Source organism: Hyperolius riggenbachi, chromosome 1, assembly GCF_040937935.1.
Source record: "Hyperolius riggenbachi isolate aHypRig1 chromosome 1, aHypRig1.pri, whole genome shotgun sequence".
In the NCBI taxonomy this organism is placed as follows: domain Eukaryota; kingdom Metazoa; phylum Chordata; class Amphibia; order Anura; family Hyperoliidae; genus Hyperolius; species Hyperolius riggenbachi.
The window spans coordinates 596,314,890-596,328,401 of record NC_090646.1 but is presented as its reverse complement, the minus strand read 5'-3'; the positions used below and the strand labels follow the sequence as shown (position 1 = coordinate 596,328,401).

Genomic DNA, 13,512 nt, shown 5'->3' with positions numbered 1-13,512 from the left:
TACTTAAAGAGGAACTCCAGTGAAAATAATGTAATAAAAAAGTGCTTCATTTTTACAATAATTATGTATAAATGATTTAGTCAGTGTTTGCCCATTGTAAAACATTTTAAATTCCTGATTTACATTCTGACATTTATCACATGGTGACATGTTTACTGCTGGCAAGTGATGTAGCTGCTGCTTGCTGTTTTGGCAGTTGGAAACAGCTGTAAACAGCTATTTCCCACAATGCATCAAGGTTCACAGACAAAAAAATGCCTGGAGTACCACAGTCCTCAGAGTTTCTTGTGGGAGGGGTTTCACCACAATATCAGTCATACAGCGCCCCCTGATGGTCTGTTTGTGAAAAGGAATAGATTTCTCATGTAAAAGGGAGTATCAGCTACTGACTGGGATAAAGTTCAATTCTTGGTCGGAGTTTCTCTTTAACCACTTCAGGACCGGCCGCCTAACCACCCTTAAGGACCAGGGCATTTTGCGGTGAAGGGGGGTGCACGCGTTTGGGGGGGGGGGGGGGGGCGGGTGGCCGGATCCCGTCTGTGGTGTGCTGGGCTATGTGTCTCCCATGGAGGCAGGTGTACCCCCTGTAGCTGGAAGCAATCACCCACCTTCCAGGCTCCAGCGATGAGCCGCAGAAACCACCTCTTCTCCAGCCGACATCTCCGCTCCAAATGACGCTCAGGTCGGGTCGCGGCTTGATGACGTCATCAAGCCGGGACCCGGCGCTGACGTCAGATGGAGCGGAGATGCCGGCCAGTGCAGAGGGGGGCGCGGATCGTCGCTGGAACAGCAGGGAGGTGAGTGGATCCTCTTCTTTTCCCCCCTGCCGCCGCCGCTGTCAAAGTGATAACTACGATCCAACGGCGATCGTAGTGATCACGTGATCAGCAGCCATACGCGATGGCTGCTGATCACTGAGGGGAGATGCCAGCTGTCATATGACAGCTTAATCTCCCCCTCCGGGTTCGCACGATCTCGTCGGGAGCGGTTCTTTAGCGCGGACGTTGAATGAACATCCGGTGAGAAGGGTACCACCACCTGCCGGACGTTGATTCAACCTACGGCGGTCCCCAATAGGTTAAAGAACACTTTAAAGCGGAATATAACCCTGCATTTCAACTTTGCTCTAAAACATTATTTACAGCATATTATATGCAAAAAGCAAATGTATCTATTTCAGCTTTGGATGCGTCTGCAGAAATTTCCGGGAACTTTAAAGCTCTGTGTAACCCTTCCAATGCTGGCCTAGTAAAACAAATGCTTTTTGAATATAATATACTGTAAATAATGTTTTGATATGGAGGCTGGCAATGTATTTTCTTTTAAACAATGTATATTGTCTGGCTGACCTGCTGATCCTCTGCCTCTAATACTCTTAGCCCTACACACAACTGAAGAAGCATGCACATCAGATGTTTCTGACTAAAGTCTGACTGGATTAGCCACAAGCTTGTTTCACACACTACTGCAGCCAAAGAGATCAGCAAGATTACCAGGCAACTGGTATTGTTTAAAATAAAACACATATGGCAGCCTCCATATCCCTTTCAGTTCAAGTGTACTTTAAGGAGGCCATACACTAATAGATGGCCACTAGATTCGACTGTCAGTAAGATCCCTCTCGGATCAAATCTGATCTAAGAGGGATCAAATCCTTTAACACACTAGGCACATATTTTCAATAGATTTCAGCATCTGTGGAGCTGCGCACTGCCTGCCAGCCCCTCCCCCAGGTCTACAAATCTTTGTGCTCCTCCCCCTACCTCATGCCGGGAAGATTGTTGGCAGTGGAGCTTACACTCAGATTTCCGCCGGCATGTGTTAATGGAAAAAGATAACTCCGGAATTTCTCATACAACACTATTTCCGTAAGTTGTTACGTTACAGTTAGTCTTTATAAACTATTTTCCTTTCTTGCTTTCAAAAGATTGTCAATACAAAATTGTCTACACTGAAAACACTGTATTGTAAGGAGAGTTCAGATAGTCATTCCAAAGATTCATTTTTCCTTTTCTGCTTTGACCTATAAGTGGTTTAAGTGTATGAATGGGACACACCTGGAAACTATGGGAGAAATTTGCTAGTTATGTACCTATACAATCCTCAGATGATGAATCCTCAAAGATGGCAATTGGCCGATAGACAGAAAGGTGATGTTAGACAGCCATAGACCACAACAGGGATCAGTGGTGTTTGCTTGCAATAGATCATCATTTAATAAAGTAGTGATAAATAACTGCAATGAAAGTATATGGTCAATGTGCCATTGCTTTATCAATAAATTAGTAGTGGTTATAGTTGGCGATCCCTTACTCCATTTAAAGAGGAACTTTAACCCAGGACTGAACTTCATCCCAATCAGTAGCTGATACCCACTCTCCCACGAGAAATATTTATCTTGTCTCTAATAGTTTATCAGGGACATCTGTGTGACTTCTAACGGCTGATATTGAGGCGAAACTCCTCCCACAGTGTGATGTCATGGCCATGGAAGTTTCCGGTCTGTGAAACCCTTTGCATTGTGGGAGACAACGGCTGTTGCTAACTGCTGTGTAGCAGAATCTATCTCTATGGGAAAAAAAAAAATTATATATATATATACACATACATACATACATATATATATACATACATATATACACACACACACACACACACACAGGGTGGGCCATTTATGTGGATACACCTTAATAACATGGGAATGGTTGGTGATATCAACTTCCTGTTTGTGGCACATTAGTATATGTGAGGGGGGAAACACAGTGTGTGAAGAGTGGGAGAAGAGGGTTGCATTGACAATCTAACATAATGGGCAGCACACTGAACACATTTTATAAGTGGTTAGAAACTTGTAAATAACTCATGAAAGAATAAAGTTATGTTAAAACCAAGCAGCCATTGTTTTTCTTGTGAAATTCCCAATAAGTTTGATGTGTCACATAACCCTCTTCCTATTGAAAAAAAAAGTTGGATTCAAAATGGCCAACTTCAAAATGGCCACCATGGTCACCACCAATCTTGAAAAGTTTCCCCCCTCACATATACTAATGTACCACCAACAGGAATTTAATATCACCAACCATTCCCATGTTAATAACCCCCCTGGCGGTATGAAAAATTCCACCAGGGGGCAGCGCAGCAGTTTTTTTTTTTAAATCATGTAGCGGCATCCCCCCGTCTGCTTCGATCGCCGAAGGCGATCTCCGATCAGGAAATCCCGTTCAAAGAACGGGATTTCCTGGAGGGCTTCCCCCGTCGCCATGACGGGGTGGGATGACGTCACCGACGTCAGGACGTCATTGGGAGTCCCGGACCACCCCTCGGCGCTGCCTGGCACTGATTGGCCAGGCAGCGCACGGGGTCTGGGTGGGGGGGGGCCGCGCGCCGCATCAGATAGCGGCGATCGGGCGGGGGCCGGTGGCGATCAGAGTGCTGGCGCAGCTAGCAAAGTGCTAGCTGCGTCCAGCAAAAAAAAATTATGAAAAATCGGCCCAGCAGGGCCTGAGCGGCACCCTCCGGCGGCTTACCCCGTGTCCAGCACGGGGTTACCGCTAAGGAGGTTAAGGTGAATCCATATAAATGGCCCACCCTGTATATTTTATACAGTGGAATTTCGTTCTAGTAAACTAATTTCCCAGGTCCCATCCATGCGCCTGTATGAATATACAATGTATGATGAATCCTGATATAGTACATTTCTGATATAGCAATGTTAGTGAGTGTAGATAGGGCAGTTAGTGCTGACCCTTTTCTTTTATGTCTGACAGAGGTAAAGATGCTGACCTGCATGCACACGGTGGCTCAAACATCATGAACAAATTCCATGGTGAGCATCAATGATTTTTTTTTGATAATTTTTTATTATTTTTTTATTATAACTTCTCATTTTGCAATATCTTGGTTTATTTCCCCCCAACTACCATCTTTCAGTAAAGATCCTCTTTAACTGGAGTGAATGGAGCCTCAGATTTATTAACGAAAATATGGTCCCCTTTTATAAATAGGAAGTTATAAAAGTGGTAAGAATGATTCATAAAATTGCATAACCCCCCCAAAAAAAAATCTGAATTCAGTTAGATCCTCCTTATGGAAATGCCTTTATGTTTACTTTTAGAGTTTTATTTTTTCCTCAGTGCAAGCATTAAAATAATTGCTAAGAATAAGCTCGTAGTACACTGTGTCTATCATACTTTTATTCTTAATGGACAATTAAACCAGAAACCGATGTATGTCACTGATGAAGCGGAGATGTGAGATATGACTCACCGGACTTCATATAGGAGGTAATTGGCCAGTGAAGAGCAGTGTTGACAAATGTTGGATTGGCTAACATGATTCATAAGAAGAGATGTTCTCTAAAGCCCTAATGGACAAAAATGTCTAAACCTGATCACATCACTGGTGGGCATTCCTGGTTTTAGGGTCACAGGACTCAATTAACAAGGAAACCAAGGAAAGCCTTGGCTTTCATCTATCTGAGATGAGGCCTTCAAAGCCTTATCAGAAGATTTATTTTGCACTAATTAACAAAGATCAGAGTCAATTAGCTTTCCATAAGCTGCCCATCACGTCACATGACACCTACTCTAGGGTGACTCTCTGCAACTGAGAACTTGGGCAATGAGCGATCTTCACAACATTAACCACTGGAAAGCAGGCTGACGGTATTTCTTAATTTATCTAACTGCGTACATCCATGACTCATAAAAGACATTAAGCTCTACGATCAATAGGTTATCTAAAATATAGAAAACTTAAAAAAAAAAAAAAACCTCAGCTTCTTCAACTCCAGGCTTGAGTGGAAATTATCAGGGGAAATTACAAGCAATATAAATTAGAAGTGGGCAACAAAAATTGAAGCACATAATGATAGCCTTTTAACGGAATTCCGTCATCATGGAATTGCCTGTGGGAGACGTGTTGTTTTTCTTGGAAAGCAGCACACGCACCAAGGTCATGTGGGTATACTACATATGCTAAAATATTTAACCCCCGATGTCCTCCAAGCTGTTTGCCAAGCCAACCTTGCCAACCCCAGCCCCTAAACCTGAAATCACACCAGCCTAATGAACTGAATATATCCAATCATGTACACAAAAAATAAGCAGAATATTCTCTGTAGACACTTTGATAATAAAAATGTAAGTCCTGTTAACATCTTTATGGTACTTAAGCTCCTTAGTGGTAACCCAGAGTCAGGCTCAAGGTTGGCAATTTGCAGCTCAGAGCGGTAACCCCGAGCCTGACACTCATAGCGCTCGGGAGTTTCAACTCACCTACCCCGGAATCAAGACGTCGGCAGCCATTCTTCTTTCTGCCGTCGAACACTCTGCATCCCCCGGTGAGATCATTATCTGTCGTCATGACGACAGCAGGTGAACTCACTATAGGGGTACAGTGCCACCAGGAGGACAGAGCACAAATTATGCTATAAACGGCATAACTCCGATGCCAGCAACAGCTGGAGCCCAAATTTCATCTTCCCCTACTGAATTAGGTTATCAGTAGGGGAGTGGTTTTGTAAATAGACGGGTACCATTTTTCAGCTTCACAGGCGCCTACATGATTGCAGGCCATGGCTTTGACGTCACACTGTGTGAGGGGTTTCACTCCAATATTAGCCATACAGATGTTCCTGAGGATCTATTAGAAAAAAAGGTACAAATTTCTCATGAGAAAGGGGGTATCGGCTAATGATTGGACTTAAGTTCCTCTTTAATTTTAGTTGGTGTGGAGAAGATGTCACCTTTGTGAACATGACAGAAAAAACTTGGCTAAGATGGTTGTTCTGGGAGGTCTTGGGCGAGAATTTAGGGATGTGTACCGATGCTCCACGGTATTGTATAACAATCAGGCATGTTGTAGAGATGAAGGAGTGTATTCTCTTTCCTGCAACGCAACAGGATGCCACCCGATCATGCACTGCCTGCCATCCCTTTATAGTACAATACACACTGCTGGGCTATAACTGAACAGCATGTCTGTACATGGCTTGTGCTCTGAAGTGTTAATAATTGAGTTACACATTTTTTTACATGCATGTATGAAGCTTTTCTTTTTCCGATTGGCACTGCAGTCTGTATATGTATATGGGAAACTTTCACTCTCACTTTCACTTACCATTGCTTTTGATAAATATTTCAGACAATGACAGAGATAACAGTAAAGGTTGCACACACATCAGACGATTGGCGGGCAGATCGACCAAGAGACAGTTCTCTCTCTGATTGGAGAGAGAGAACTATTGCCTGGTGTATGGGCAGGCCTATTCCCGACTGATTTCAGCATGAAATCTCATAGGAATCGGCCTTGTGATGCCGCATCTGCCCCCCAGGGTGTAAACTATGCCCCTGGTGCCCTGTGTGGGAACACTTTACTTGCGTGAAGTGGGGACGTGTGATGTCACACATACGCCAACATACAGCCCGGCACGAGGGACGCGCGTATGTGGACAGAGGAGTGGCGGGCACCGACAGGTACAAGTATTCATGCACGGGGCACCGGGGGAGGGGGTGTTGGGGGGGGGGGGCGCAGCACTGGAGATTCCAACTCATTCGTCGCTCGTCCCAATATTGCACGCCATTCCTGTTGCAATAGTTTTTCTTGCTTGCCACACTTCTGTTGAAAACGGAATACCAATTTACACCACTGCTTTTCAGCAAAGGTTTCTTTTACTAAAACATCTGCTCTATGTTCTAATTTACAACACTTTCATTGTACTTTTTATTTTCTTTTTCACCAAGTGTTTCATCTCAAAACTATATTATTTGGGTAATTCGTATCGGTCAACACTTAACATTAAAACCATTTATTGCTATACATGTATGTAGTGTTTTCTCTATTTCGGCTTGACTATTATAATCTGTCATTAAACGCCATCTATAAACATAAAAAAAAATAAAAATTAATTAATAATCTTAAAAAAAAGAGACAAAGCCAAGGCTATACACAAAAACCTCTCTTTCTCCTCCATCATCACAAGCACAATAAAATAAATTACTGTTATGAAGCTGTAAAACCCCTGCTTAGCTTTCTATTACCTATATTATAAGTGGCACAGAAAGAAAGTGAGAGGGAATGTGCTCTGATCTGGCACAACTGACTGCTGGAATCAGCTGGCAAAGAAAATAACAGTTTAAAGTGATACTGAAGCAAACAAACAAAAAAAAAGTTTGATACTCCCGTATGAAGAGGGAAGGCTCTGGATCCTATAGTGCAGCGGTGGCGAACCTAATTTGCTGGCACGCCACCGCTGCTTATGAACTGGCCGCAGCGTCTACTAGACGCCGCCGCGCCAGTTCATAGCCCACAGCCCAGCAGTCTCCCGGGAGGCAGACCAGGGCTACGGCAAGATGGCTGCCGAAGCCCTGTACTGGAGACTATTTGTGTCACCAGTACAGGGCTTCGGGCGCCATCTTCCCGTAGCCCTGCACTCTGCCTGTCAGCGGCAGCGCGGGAGACTGCAGAAGATCCGGGGAAGATGCGAGACAGAGCCCAGCCGAGAGAGAAGACTTCTGTCAGGTGAGTACATACATTACTTTTTTTGCAGGTGAAATGCGGCCCACTGTGTTTTCTGCTAAAATGTTTTGTCACGTGTTTATGTCCTGTGAAATGCTGACCACTGTGTTTGTTTTGCAGGTAAAATGTGGCCCACTGCGTTTGTTTTCTGGTGAAATGCTGCCCGCTGCGTTTGTTTTCTGGTGAAATGCTGCCAGCTGCGTTTGTTTTCTGGTGAAATGCTGCCCGCTGCGTTTGTTTTCTGGTGAAATGCTGCCAGCTGCGTTTGTTTTCTGGTGAAATGCTGCCTGCTGCGTTTGTTTTCTGGTGAAATGCTGCCTGCTGCGTTTGTTTTCTGGTGAAATGTGGCCAGCTGCGTTTGTTTTCTGGTGAAATGTGGCCCGCTGCGTTTGTTTTCTGGTGAAATGTGGACCGCTGCGTTTGTTTTCTGGTGAAATGTGGCCCGCTGCGTTTGTTTTCTGGTGAAATGTGGCCCGCTGCGTTTGTTTTCTGGTGAAATGTGGCCCGCTGCGTTTGTTTTCTGGTGAAATGTGGCCCGCTGCGTTTGTTTTCTGGTGAAATGTGGCCCGCTGCGTTTGTTTTCTGGTGAAATGTGGTCCGCTGCGTTTGTTTTCTGGTGAAATGTGGCCCGCTGCGTTTGTTTTCTGGTGAAATGTGGCCCGCTGTGTTTGTTTTCTGGTGAAATGCTGCCAGCTGCGTTTGTTTTCTGGTGAAATGTGGCCAGCTGCGTTTGTTTTCTGGTGAAATGCTGCCCGCTGCGTTTGTTTTCTGGTGAAATGCTGCCAGCTGCGTTTGTTTTCTGGTGAAATGCTGCCTGCTGCGTTTGTTTTCTGGTGAAATGTGGCCAGCTGCGTTTGTTTTCTGGTGAAATGTGGCCCGCTGCGTTTGTTTTCTGGTGAAATGTGGCCCGCTGCGTTTGTTTTCTGGTGAAATGTGGCCCGCTGCGTTTGTTTTCTGGTGAAATGTGGCCCGCTGCGTTTGTTTTCTGGTGAAATGTGGCCCGCTGCGTTTGTTTTCTGGTGAAATGTGGCCCGCTGCGTTTGTTTTCTGGTGAAATGTGGCCCGCTGCGTTTGTTTTCTGGTGAAATGTGGTCCGCTGCGTTTGTTTTCTGGTGAAATGTGGCCCGCTGCGTTTGTTTTCTGGTGAAATGTGGCCCACTGCGTTTGTTTTCTGGTGAAATGTGGCCCACATTGCATGATTTTCTGCTGAAATGTTGCACACATTGCGTTTATTTTCTGGTGTCTGGGGTAACTGTTGCTGCATTATTAAGGGCTAATTCACACTACAGAACATATGCACGAATGCGATTTCATGCATGCGCTGCCAACGCACAGTGATCGCACTAAATGCAAGTTGTGGTGCGCTAAACGTGGACGTCGGCAGCTGTACCAATCGTGGAAACGTATGCGTTGTGCGTTAAGATGTTCCCAGATGCGTTACAACGTAACGCATGGAAACGCACACCTGTAGTGTGAATGGTAACATGGAAGTCTATTGACTTTCATGTTACCATATGAATCTTACATTAAGTGCGTTGCGTCAAAACTGACAGCGCAGCACATAGTGTGAATGAGCCCTTAATGGTCATAGTTGGCTATATTTGCTGCTTTGGGGTTACGGCGGGTATAAATAGCATCATAGTTTCTGCACACCCATGATGCGAATCCTCGTTTCACCACATCATGGCGGAAACACTGCTTTCTTATGCCTCGCTGTTACATCATTACGTTACATAGTTACATAGTTATTTTGGTTGAAAAAAGACATACGTCCATCGAGTTCAACCAGTATAAAGTACAACACCAGCCTGCTCCCTCACATATCCCTGTTGATCCAGAGGAAGGCGAAAAAACCCTTACAAGGCATGGTCCAATTAGCCCCTAAAGGGAAAGATTCCTTCCCGACTCCAGATGGCAATCAGATAAAATCCCTGGATCAACATCATTAGGCATTACCTAGCAATTGTAGCCATGGATGTCTTTCAACGCAAGGAAAGCATCTAAGCCCCCTTTAAATGCAGGTATAGAGTTTGCCATAACGACTTCCTGTGGCAATGCATTCCACATCTTAACCACCTGAGCGGTCTGGACAAGCTCAGCTCGTCCAACACTGCCGGAGGTCGCCGCTCAGGCCCTGCTGGGCCGATTTTAATGAAATAAAAAGCAGCACACGCAGCCGGCACTTTGCCAGCCGCGTGTGCTACCTGATCGCCGCCGCAGCGCGGCGATCCGCCGCGTGCAGCGGCGAAAGAGGGTCCCCCCAGCCGCCCGAGCCCAGCGTAGCCGGAACAAACAGTTCCGGCCAGCGCTAAGGGCTGGATCGGAGGCGGCTGACGTCAGGACGTCGGCTGACGTCCATGACGTCACTCTGCTCGTCGCCATGGCGACGAGGTAAGCGAAACACGGAAGGCCGCTCATTGCGGCCTTCCGTGTTACTTCTGGCCGCCGGAGGCGATCAGAAGAACGCATCCGGAGCGCCCTCTAGTGGGCTTTTGCATGGAATAGTTTTTTTTTTATTTTAAAAAAACCCTCCCGCAGCCGCCCTGGCGATCTTATCAGAACGCCAGGGTGGTTAATCACTCTAACTGTAAAGAACCCTTTCCTAAATAAATGGCTAAAACGTTTTTCCTCCATGCGCAGATCATGTCCTCTAGTCCTTTGAGAAGGCCTAGGGACAAAAAGCTCATCCGCCAATAGTATTATATTGCCCTCTGATGTATTTATACATGTTAATTAGATCCCCTCTAAGGCGTCTTTTCTCTAGACTAAATAAACCCAGTTTATCTAACCTTTCTCCGCCCATACAATATCATGGCCATGCCCATTTTTTGGCGCAAACACCCCCCCCCCATTGGCACTCGGAGATAAATAAGTCGATGTTAGGTCGCAATTTGGGCACTCGGCCTCTGAAAGGTTAGCCATCACTGCTATAGAGTCTTCCAGGTCCTTGCTTGGTCGCCTTATTCCAGCGCTGTCACTCCCGTTACAGGTATGTGACCAACTGGTCAAACACGGCTTTGAGGATCATAGGTAGACTTCGCAAGCACTCCTGTTCCTGAGTGCTTCCGAGGATACTTTACGGATTAAGATTAGAGCCAACAAACAATCAAAAAGGATTACGCATGGTAGTGCTAAGAAAGGGGACCCCCAGTAAGGAAAAGTGCTGACGTGCAAGAGGAGAGGAGGAGAGACTGGATCACCATGCCACCAAGCCTTTAATTGGTGATCCAGTCCCTCTTACTCTCTTCCTGTGGGGGTTCTCTTGCCTCAGCACAACCTCGCCTGATCCTTTTTCACAGATGCACAGAGGTCTGAGAGGAAATTAGGCAAGGGGTCACCTAGGGAGACACAGAAGGTGGTAAATATCCAACAGAGGTCCATAACCATTCCTGCAATACAGTGGCTTGCAAAAGTATTTGGCCCCCTTGAAGTTTTCCACATTTTGTCATATTACTGCCACAAACATGAATCAATTTTATTGAATTCCACGTGAAAGACCAATACAAAGTGGTGTACATGTGAGAAGTGGAACGAAAATCATACATGATTCCAAACATTTTTTTACAAATCAATAACTGCAAAGTGGGGTGTGTGTAATTATTCAGCCCCCTGAGTCAATACTTTGTAGAACCACCTTTTTGCTGCAATTACAACTGCCAGTCTTTTAGGGTATGTCTCTACCAGCTTTGCACATCTAGAGACTGAAATCCTTGCCCATTCTTCTTTGCAAAATAGCTCCAGCTCAGTCAGATCAGATGGACAGCGTTTGTGAACAGCAGTTTTCAGATATTGCCACAGATTCTCGTTTGGATTTAGATCTGGACTTTGACTGGGCCATTCTAACACATGGGTATGTTTTGTTTTAAACCATTCCATTGTTGCCCTGGCTTTATCGTTAGAGTCGTTGTCCTGCTGGAAGGTGAACCTCTGCCCCAGTCTCAAGTCCTTTCAGACTCCAAGAGGTTTTCTTCCAAGATTGCCCTGTATTTGGCTCCATCCATCTTCCCATCAACTTTGACCAGCTTCCCTGTCCCTGCTGAAGAGAAGCAACCCCAGAGCATGATGCTGCCACCACCATATTTGACAGTGGGGATGGTGTGTTCAGAGTGATGTGCAGTGTTAGTTTTCTGCCACACATAGCGTTTTGCATTTTGGCCAAAAAGTTCCATTTTGGTCTCACCCGACCAGAGCACCTTCTTCCACATGTTTGCTGTGTCCCCCACATGGCTTGTGGCAAACTGCAAACAGGACTTCTTATGCTTTTCTGTTAACAATGGCTTTCTTCTTGTCACTCTTCCATAAGAGCCAACTTTGTGCAGTGCACGAATAATAGTTATCCTATGGACAGATTCCCCCACCTGAGCTGAAGATCTCTGCAGCTCGTCCAGAGTCACTATGGGCCTCTTGACTGTATTTCTGATTAGCGCTCTCCTTGTTCGGCCTGCGTTTTTAGGTGGACGGCCTTGTCTTGGTAGGTTTACAGTTGTGCCATACTACCATTTCTGAATGATCGCTTGAACAGTGCTCTGTGGGATGTTCAAGGCTTTAGAAATCTTTTTGTAGCCTAAGCCTGCTTTCAATTTCTCAATAACTTTATACCTGACCTGTCTGGTGTGTTCTTTGGACATCATGGTGTTGTTGCTCCCAATATTCTCTTAGACAACCTCTGAGGCCGTCACAGAGCAGCTGTATTTGTATTGACATTAGATTACACTCAGGTGCACTCTATTTAGTCATTAGCACTCATCAGACAATGTCTATGGGCAACTGACTGCACTCAGACCAAAGGGGGCTGAATAATTACGCACACCCCACTTTGCAGTTATTGTTTTGTAAAAATGTTTGGAATCATGTATGATTTTCGTTCCACTTCTCACGTGTACACCACTTTGTATTGGTCTTTCACGTGGAATTCCAATAAAATTGATTCATGTTTGTGGCAGTAATATGACCAAAAGGGAAAACTTCAAGGGGGCCGAATACTTTTGCAGGCCACTGTATCTAGGAGTTGGGTGTTAAAGAGACACTTATATAAGTATATAGACATTGTCCAGGTAACCAAATACAAATTCTATTTTGATTCCTAAAAATGTGTCCCAAAATCACATCTACAATGTTTCAGCAGACTTAAGGAAACTTTCCGCTGCCCATCTTTCATCGGACTGCTATTGTTCTTTTTGCTTTCAGTAAATTCATAGGACGTCTCATTGGCAATGCAGAAAAGTAGTGTACACAAGTTATAAGATGCAAAATTAATCCGTAGTGTAGCATTTCTCAAACCCTGATATTTTCAGAAAAAGAAACGGCAGATATTCGTGTCGGACAAAGAAACAGAAGCTACTCATACTGTGGATTATAAATTCCATTATAATAATAGCAAGCTATGGAATACCAGCCTGGTCACATGGAAAGCAATAATGTCCTATTTTGATGACCAGAGGTCAATGCACAGAGCTCCATAGATTCTGCAGTACCAAAGCATGTTTTCTGGACTCATACTCGCGTGGCCCTAGCTCAGCCATTTATGCAAAGTGGTTGCGCAACAATAATGTGCAAACATAAAACCTTTAGGAAGCCTTGCTAGCCTCCCCCTAATGTAATGTAACAAAACACTAATCTATCTTTGTTTCACCACTATAGTAATGCAAGACAGCAGCAGCACCTGATATCTGAACCACCCCAAGAAGAACCCAATCCGTCTGCTTTATTCATACTTAGAATGCACGCTTTTAACTTTACCGTAAACAGCTGATTACATATACTGTACATCAGAGGTGCCCACACTTTTTCGGCTCGCGAGCTACTTTAAAATTCGCCGAGGCCAGGAGATCTACCGATGCTTCAAATGCACCCATCCTCTCCCCCCCCCCTCCCGGAAATGTAGTTAGGTATAGGTCCCTTCAGTATAGGTTAGCTGGGTATAGGTCCCTTCAGTATAGGTTAGCTGGGTATAGGTCCCTTCAGTATAGGTTAGCTGGGTATAGGTCCCTTCAG

At 45.0% G+C, this 13,512-nt stretch overlaps 1 protein-coding gene across 4 annotated transcripts in view; it reads right to left on the bottom strand.

The window, feature by feature from the left end:
* Window positions 1-13,512, bottom strand: part of ARL15 (ADP ribosylation factor like GTPase 15) — a 372,284-nt gene that overhangs the window by 131,728 nt on the left and 227,044 nt on the right. The window contains exon 5 of one of the 4 annotated variants that reach the window (XM_068271765.1): window positions 6,830-6,879. The exons of the other annotated variants lie outside the window; for them this stretch is intronic. Within the exon in view, the coding sequence (XP_068127866.1) occupies window positions 6,856-6,879 (24 nt within the window). The 3' untranslated portion in view covers window positions 6,830-6,855. Of the gene's footprint in view, window positions 1-6,829; window positions 6,880-13,512 lie in introns of those variants that run through there. 4 annotated transcript variants of the gene reach the window in all.